An 8,689-nucleotide genomic window follows, 5' to 3' on the forward strand; every position below is an offset into this window, starting at 1 on the left:
CAGTGGCTGCGAGGGACGGCCACTAGGTGGCGGGCTGGGTGCCCTGGGCCGAGATCCTCTGGACCCTGAGGCCGGCCACCCCCCGCAGCCTCCAAATGGCCCAGGCATCCAGGTGGTGGTGGCCAAAAGCGAGCCGGCGCAACCCTCGCCTGGCAGCCCCCGGGGGCAGCCCCAGGACCAGGAAGAGGAAGAAGATGAGGAAGAAGATGAGGCGGTCAGACAGAGGGGCTCAAGGAAGCCCCCCAGCGTTGGCCACCGCCTGGGCCACCGGCGGGCGCTCTTTGAGAAGCGGAAGCGCCTCAGTGACTATGCCCTAATCTTTGGCATGTTCGGCATCGTTGTCATGGTGACAGAGACGGAGCTGTCCTGGGGGGTCTACACCAAGGTAGGCATGGCCCTTCCCCCTGGCACCCCGGGGAGGCCCTGCTGGTCCCACTTGGCTCCCCGAGACCCCCTTGGGCATGGGGTCTGGGACCACATCGGCCCTAGGAGAGGTGGGCAGGGGATGCTGAGGGGACCCTGGAGGTGGGAAGGTGGGGGCACCCAGGGCCTCCTGTTGTTTCCACCCACTGAGGGCAGCAGGAAGGCCTCAGGTGGGGCCAGAAGTCTCCAGCCCCTTCCCTCTGCCTGGCACCATGGGGCTGCGCTTTCGCTGAAGGTAGAAAGGCGGCTGCTTCCGAGTCAGGCCCGGAGGAGACAGGGGAGCACCAGAGAAGAGCTGCTTTGAGGAGCAGGGAAAGAACTTTGCCCCTTTCGAGGGCGAGCTGGGCCAGGTTATGAGCTGGGTTGTGGGTCCCCAAGTGGATGCCAGGACGGAGGGAGATGAGAGCCAAGTCAGCCTGTAAACTCTAAAGTGCTACATCTGCTCGAGGCCTGGTTTTATAAACTATGAAGTGCTGTGCCCATGTGAGGCCTGGCCTTATAAACTGAAGTGCCACCTTGCTGTGAGCCCAAGCCTAAGGAGTAAGGACTGGAGCTTCACTTCCTGAGCGAAGTGACCGGGTGAGGGGTCAGGAGGGCTGCCCGCCTCCAGTGTCTGTCCTGCCCTCTGCTCTCTCTTTGCCCAGGAGTCCCTGTACTCATTTGCACTCAAATGCCTCATCAGCCTCTCCACGGTCATCCTGCTGGGCCTGGTCATCCTCTACCATGCCCGAGAGATCCAGGTCAGTGCTCAGTGGGCTTAGGGCAGCTCCCCTTCCGGCTCCCCAGAGCCCCCCACAACAGCCACCTCCATGAGTGCACACTCAGTCGTGTCCAACTCTTTGTGACCCTTTGGACTGTAGCCTGCCAGGCTCCTCTATCCATGTGATTCTCCAGTACTGCAGTGGGTTGCCGTTTCCTCCTCCAGGGGGTCTTCCCAACCCAGGGATTGAACCTGCGTCTCTTGCATCTCCTGCATTGGCATGCGGGTTCTTTACCACTAGTGCCAGCTGGGAAGCCCCCAGGACCTGGGAACCCTCTAAAACATAGAGGGATCAATAGCCACTTCATAGAAGAAAAAAAAAAAAAGATCTCCATGGAAACACACTGTTTAGATCACTCTGAATTTCCTGGAATGCGTATCGTCATTTTAATTTTCATCGATAATTTGGTAAAGAAGACTAACAGTGAGGGAGCAGGCAGTGGGCTGGGGTTCTGAGGTGCACGTGGATTGTTTTTGCAGCCCTGGGGTCTTCTGAGGTTTTGCAGCCATGGAGTCCGGTGTTTGTAGCCCCAGGCTCCTTTTCTTCATCCACTGGACCTGTGTTTGAAAGATTTCTCATGTGCCAAGGATTCTCCTATTTCAGGGGCTGATCAAAACCTGGTCAGGTCCCTGGAGAGCCAAGTTCAGGGCTTGTAAGGCAGGTGTTACCACAGCAGGCCAGCACCAGGGCCTGGGTATACCAAAGGGGGTCAGATCTGGCTCCTGACTCTGGCCTTTGACCCCTGACCTCAAGGAGCCACAGCCTGGCAGGAGATGGGCGTAGGAAAATCCTACCTAGGTTGTACTGTATGCAGACCTGTCAGCAGACAGAGTCTGGTACACAGGAGGGGTCCTCAGTCTGGCTAGGAGTTGGGGTAGGAGGACGGTGACCCTTGAAGTAGAGGAAGCAGTTCTAAAGGGACAGCTGGGAACAGCAACAGTTAAACATGGAGTTACCTATGACCCAGCAATTCCACCCCTAGTTACACAACCGGGAGAAACAACTACATCCACACAAAGACGTGTACGCATGTGTTCAGAGCAGCATTGTTCACAGTTGCCTAAAAGTGGAAACCACCCAAATGTCCACTGACTGATGTATGGATAAATAAATGGTGGTCCGTCCATACAAGGATATATTATTCAGCAAAACAGAAAAGGATGAAGTACTGTACGTTTGCAGCACCGCAGCTGAGTGTCTCACACAACAGAAGTATATTTTCTCGTGGGGCTTCCCTGATGGCTTAGACAGTAAAGAATCCGCCTGCAATGCAGGAGACCTGGGTTCGATCCCTGGGTTGGGAAGATCCCCTGGAGAAAGAAATGGCAACCCACTCCAGTATGCTTGCCTGGGAAATCCCGTGGACAGAGGAGCCTGGCAGGCTACAGTCCACAGGGTCATAAAGAGTCAGACATGACTGAATGACTAACACACACATGTATTCTCTCGCATCTCTGGAGGCTGGAAGGCCAAGGTCAGGTGCTGGCAGGGTTGGTTTCTCCTGAGGCTCTCTGCTTGACATGCAGGCGGCTGCCTTCTCATGTTGACCTCACACAGCCTTTGCTATATGCGCATATATGCCTGTATATACCCTTCTTATAAGGATACCAGTCCTGTAGGACAGGCCCCACCCCTATGACCTCACTTAATCTTAATTATATCTTTAAAGGCCCTATTTCCAAATACAGTCATATTGGGGGCTAGGGCCTTAGCAGTTGAATATTGAGTGGACAAAGTTCAGTCCATAACTCTCCACCCTCTGGCCCACCTCCCAAATCCATGTCCTTCTCCCATGCAAAATTCATCAATCCCAGCAGCCCCCAAAGTCTTAACCCATTCCAGCATCAACTCAAAGTCCAAAATCTCCTTTAAATATCATCTAGGGACTTCCCCAGTGGTCCAGTGGTTAAGAATCCACACTTCCACTTCAGGGGCCCAGGTTCGATCCCAGGTCAGGGAAGTAAAATCCCATGTACTGTGCAGTGTGGCCAAAGGAAAAAAGAAAGAAAGATTATATTTCAATGTGTGTGTTCTGTTACTCAGTTGTGTCTGACCCTTTGCAACCCCATGGACTGTATAGCTCACCAGGATCCTCTGTCCATGGGATTATCCCAGCAAGAATACTGGAGTGGGTTGCAGTTTCCTACTCCAGGGGATCTTCCCGACCCAGGGATCAAATGTGCATCTCTTGCATCTCCTAGATTGGCAGGCTAAGTATCATCTAAAACAGACATGGGTGAGACTTGAGGTACAGTTCCTCTGGAGACAAAATTTTCCTCCAGCTATGAACCAGATAAGCTATGTGCTTCCAAAGTACAGTGGTGGGACTAGCATAGGGTAGACATTCCCATCCCCGAAGCCGACAGATATGAGAGGAGAGGAGTGAGAGGTCCTAAACCTGTCTCAGACCTGCCCAGGCAAATTCCACAGGGTGTGAAGGTTGGAGAATGATCCTCACTGGCTCAGCGCCCCACCTTCCGGCCTACCGAGGCGCAGCCTTGCCTCCTGGACCCTGGCTCGTGGCCTTCTGTGACTGGCGTCTTTTTCTCAGCATAATGTCTTCACGGAGTAGCGTGTGCCAACGCTTCTCTCCTCTCTGTGGCTGAGACATGTTCCACGCGTGGAAGGACCACATGCTGTTTCTCTCTCCATCCCTGGATGGACGTTGGCTGGTTTCTACTTTGGGCGCCCGTGAACAGTGCTACTGTGATTGCACGCACACAAGGATGTGTTTGAACAACTGTTCTCATCTCTCCTGCCCATATACCTAGGACTGGGAGGGCTGGGTCATTGGGAACTCTGTGTTTGACTTTGGGGGGAACACCTGTGCCCTGTTTAGCTTGAATTGTGGCTGACCCTGGGCACTAGGGGGTTTTGCCTGTGAGGCCATGTTTGTTGTAAAAGCTGGTGCGGTTTGGGGCTGGGATCTCCCGCCCTCCGTGGCCTGGGCACGTGTCCAACACCCACTGTGTCCTGCCCACCCGATCTCTGCAGCTGTTCATGGTGGACAACGGGGCGGACGACTGGCGCATCGCCATGACATGCGAGCGTGTGTTCCTCATCTCCCTGGAGCTGGCCGTATGCGCCATCCACCCGGTGCCCGGCCACTACCGCTTCACGTGGACAGCGCGGCTGGCCTTCACGTACACGCCGTCAGCGGCCGAGGCTGACGTGGATGTGCTGCTCTCCGTGCCCATGTCCCTGCGTCTCTACCTGCTGGGCCGCGTCATGCTGCTGCACAGCAAGATCTTCACAGACGCCTCCAGCCGCAGCATCGGCGCCCTCAACAAGATCACCTTCAACACGCGCTTCGTCATGAAGACGCTCATGACCATCTGCCCGGGCACTGTGCTCCTTGTCTTCAGCATCTCCTCCTGGATCATCGCTGCCTGGACCGTGCGGGTCTGCGAGAGGTGCGCCCCTGACCCCTGGGCCCTGACCTCCCATGACCCTCAGGCCCACCCACGATTTTAGTGACCCCAGGGCTCCCCCAGCCATCACTCTGACCCTGCTGAACCCCGTACCCACCCATGGCTCCGTCCCCGTGACCCCTGATCCTGCTGACCCCTCCCCCCAGTTCCTGGCCTCAGCGACTGTCTCTCACATGCAGCTTCCTCATCCCTGGGGCTCCAGCCCTGTGTCCCCAGCCACCCCCAACTCCTACCCTGACCCTCACCCCTCCGGGACTGCATCCCTCCTCCCGCTTCCCCTCCCTCCAGGGGCCCCTCCACTGGCCCCGTCTCTGGCCCAGGGTGGTGGAGGCAGCAGGAACAGGGACCCGCTCTGTCCACTTGCATCCCCTACAATTTAACCTGCTCTCCTTCTCCCCTCTGCCCACACTGCCGGACTGTAGGGAAAACATGTGAGTCCTGCCCTCAGCCGAGCTGTGTGTGCAAAGCTGCCAGCTGCCCTGCCCGCCAGGAATTTAAGATCAGCTGCCACCAGGGGAGGGAGTGGAGAGGGGAGGCGGGTGTCCGGGACCCGCCCAGAGCCCGTGGGCCACGGGGAGGGCTTGTTCCAGTGCCACCAGGCGGGTCTGGGTCACTCTCGGGCCTGGGGCCCTGGGCACCCCTGGGGTCGTTGCCACCAAGGAGGGGGCAGTAGGAGGGAGTAGAGGGAAGAAGAATTTAGCTCTGGCACCTGGTTGAGGCAGCTGGCCCCAGGGGGCAGGGACAGCTCCTTCAGTGGGTCTGGGATGAACGAGCACAGTCCCAGCTTTTAAGACCCCCATACAGGGGTTTGTTCTGAACGGCCTTGGAAGGTGCAGGGCCATCCAGCCAACTTACAGATGAGAACACTGCGGCTCTGAGGAGCTAAAGGGACACCCTGAGGGCCCAACTCCTGCTTCTCTCCAGAAACCCCCCGGGGCTTCATGGTGAGGGAAGGGTCCCCCTGGATCTCTCAGGGAAGGGAAATGCCTTGTCTGGGAGGGGGTCTCTCTTGCCTCTTGATGAGCTGGGTAGGGGCTGTAATGGGTGGTTCTGGCACTGGGCTTCCTGGGAAGTCCCTGGGCCGGACCTGTCCCCGGAACCCCAATCCTCACCCCTTCAGTTGTCCCCTCCCCAACCCCGCCTCCGCCTGATATGGGGCTCCTGGCAGAGAGGGCCCAGCTCTTCCCGTCACCAAGGCTGAGGATCATGAGGGCTCCTTATTCCCCTGACGTGCCTCTGTGCCAGTTCCCACAGACCCGAGGGCTGGGGGCTGGGGAGTGGGAGAGGGTGCCCCGTGTCAGGCATCGCTGAGGTCCAGGCTGGGTCACTACAGGGGCGCCTGGTGAGGGCGGGGAATGGGGCAAGGCCAGGGGCAGCCAATCCTAAATTCTGAGCCCTGTAACATCGCTTGACGCCCCCTCGCCCGCCTTGCTCCACCCCTGTGGCTCTGTCCCACCCCACCTCCTGCATGCCCCCCACTCCCTGGTCCAGGATGACCCAGTAGCCCCCACCAGAGCTCCAGCCAGGCCTGGAGCCTCCGCGCCCATGGCTGACGGCTGATAGTTCCCCAGCTCCTCCTGCCTCCTGGGTGTGGGGTGCTGGTCTCTGGAGAAGTGGAAGCTGGCGCAGCTTCAGGCTCAGGTGCCACAGTGAAAGACGAGGCTCGGTCCCTGGTGCCCCTCACCCAGCAGGCAGCTGGAAGCCCAGGCTGAACAGAAAGGCCTCCATCCCTCCTTCCCACGTTTTGGGTTTCCATCTCCTCTTTGTCTTTTTTTTAGTTCCCTGAACAGGGATTGAACCTGTGCGCCATGCATTGGAAGCTCAGAGTCCTAACCACTGGACCTCCAGGGAAGTCTCCATCTCCTCCTTATCTTGAGCCCCTGACCCCAGCCCCATCTGCCTGGAACAGCCCTCCCCACCAGCTCCCCCTGCCCGGCCTCTGTGGCCCAAAAGGAGAGGGGTCATCTGGGAAGGGCTTCATGACCTCCCTGAGCTGGAGGGGTTTTACAAGCAGGGGACTGGGCTGGAGCAAAGCTTTGAACCACCTCCAGATCCAGAGCACAGTCCCTCAGCCTCTATGGTCAGCCTGGGGCTGACCATAGATACAATCAGTTCATAGCCTGTGCAGACAGAGTCTCGGGCTTGGCTTTGACTGGGACAAAATCCTGTCCCTTTGCAAGGCCTTGGAATCTGTCCTCTTGAATAACAAAAGTTGAGTCCCAGGTCTTTGCCCAGAGCTAAACATGCTGCTGCCTTTCCCTCCTAACACGGGAAGATTCTCAGGCCTGAAGCTGGAACAGTTGCCTTCCACATGTTGACTGTCCTAGGACTCCCATCCCCAGGGCTTGCTCCTGCAGGCTTCTGTCTCCCCGTGGAGTCCTCCTCCCCTCTCAGGGCCTTGCTGATTGGGGAAGTTCTTCCTGGTGTCTGACCTGAATCCTCGCCTCTACTTCCTGCCGCTTCTGGTGCCCATGGCCACCTGTGTTTGCATCTGTCTGTGTGTCTGTCTTTGGGAGGGGGATCGTGTGCTTATGCGTGGACACATGTGGACGCTCCCTCACCTGGACCCCTTACTGCCCCATAACGAGCAGCTTGGTGGTCAGGTGAAAGGAGGGTGTTGTAAGGGATGCTGGGGAGGAGGGTATGGGTGCCCTCTGCCCTGGGGTGTCCTCAGGAGGACCATGGGGCTGTCTTGGGCACTAACCATTGCCCCACACTGCCCTACAGCAACACTTTGGATACTTTGAGCCTCCAGAGTGGTCAGCTTCCTGCGGTCAAGGCCCCCAATGCAGTCAGATGGACCCAGGGCCCTGCCTTCCTGGCACTGCCCCTGGGGGTGTGATGATGGCAGAGAGACCAGTGTGGACTGACTAGGCCCTCCCTGGCTCCCCTTCAGGTACCACGACAAGCAGGAGGTGACCAGCAACTTCCTGGGGGCCATGTGGCTCATCTCCATCACCTTTCTCTCCATCGGCTACGGTGACATGGTGCCCCACACCTATTGCGGGAAGGGCGTGTGCCTGCTCACCGGCATCATGGTAAGGTCGAGGGCCCCTGCATATCCCCACTGATGGGAGCTCACCCCATTTCGAGCTGGGCCTGCTCAGAGTTCCTCCCTGTGTCAGCCCTCCATTGCCCCCTTCCCTCTGATGCGGCATGAAACCCACCCCTTTAGGCTTCCAGGGGACATCTCTTCTTGGGTTCTTCCAGCCTGAGTCATACAGCTTCTCCTGTGCCCACCAGGCCAGATGTTGCAGTCCACTCTGAACCAAGAGTAACCATTGCCCCTTCATGCCCCACAGCCCACGTAACTCACGGCCCTTGGATCCAGGGCAAGGGGCTTGATGCTTCTGTGCCTTGGTTTCCCTGGCTGTAACCAGTGCCCACTCCTGCTTCTTGCAGGGACTCAGTCCCTTCATTTTTGTGAAATGCCTAAAGCCATGAATGCCTCAGATACCCAGTCAATACCCCCGACCCCTGCTATCACAACCCAGTTCCCCATCCTTGCCTAACTCTCAGGGTGTGCTGAGCATCCCACTGAGCTCCTCGGGTGTGAAGTTTATCTCATGTGACTCTGTGGGCCCAGGCGGCACCCCGTCTTCCCTAAAGTCTTCCTAAGTCAGTCTGCAGCAGCAGCCTTATCTTTACCGTGATTCGATCATTAGGTTCCCTGCCCATCCCTTCCTTCTGGGACCTTCTTTCTCTCCAAGCTTCTTTGATCTCCATAAGTGCTTTTCCATGTTTTGAATTATGACTTGTTTGACGTATGGTAGGGAAGGCCCTGGAGAAGGCAATGGCACCCCACTCCAATACTCTCACCTGGAAAATCCCATGGACGGAGGAGCCTGGTGGGCTGGAGTCCATGGGGTCGCCAAGAGTTGGACACGACTGAGCGACTTCACTTTCATGACTTATGGGATCCTAGCTCCCTGACCGAAGATGGAACCCACACTTTCGGCAGTGAAAGTGTGATGTTTTCACTTCACGACCACTCGACCACCAGGGAATTCCCCTGAGGTTGGAGAAGGCAATGGCACCCCACTCCAATACTCTTGCCTGGAAAATCCCATGGAC

The 8,689-nt window shown here is 57.3% G+C and overlaps 1 protein-coding gene across 1 annotated transcript in view; it reads left to right on the forward strand.

Moving 5' to 3' along the window:
• Position 1: 1 nt before the first annotated feature.
• The window catches only part of KCNN1 (potassium intermediate/small conductance calcium-activated channel, subfamily N, member 1), a gene marked incomplete at its 5' end in the record, with an annotated part of 23,048 nt that continues 14,360 nt past the window's right edge, over positions 2–8,689 (forward strand). Inside the window, 4 exon segments of the mRNA XM_010845682.1 lie at positions 2–385; positions 1,068–1,163; positions 4,179–4,597; positions 7,512–7,653. Of these exon segments, the coding sequence (XP_010843984.1) occupies positions 2–385; positions 1,068–1,163; positions 4,179–4,597; positions 7,512–7,653 (1,041 nt within the window).

The sequence above is a fragment of the Bison bison genome, unplaced genomic scaffold (genome assembly GCF_000754665.1).
Source record: "Bison bison bison isolate TAMUID 2011002044 unplaced genomic scaffold, Bison_UMD1.0 scf7180017864221, whole genome shotgun sequence".
Taxonomy (NCBI): Eukaryota; Metazoa; Chordata; class Mammalia; order Artiodactyla; family Bovidae; genus Bison; species Bison bison.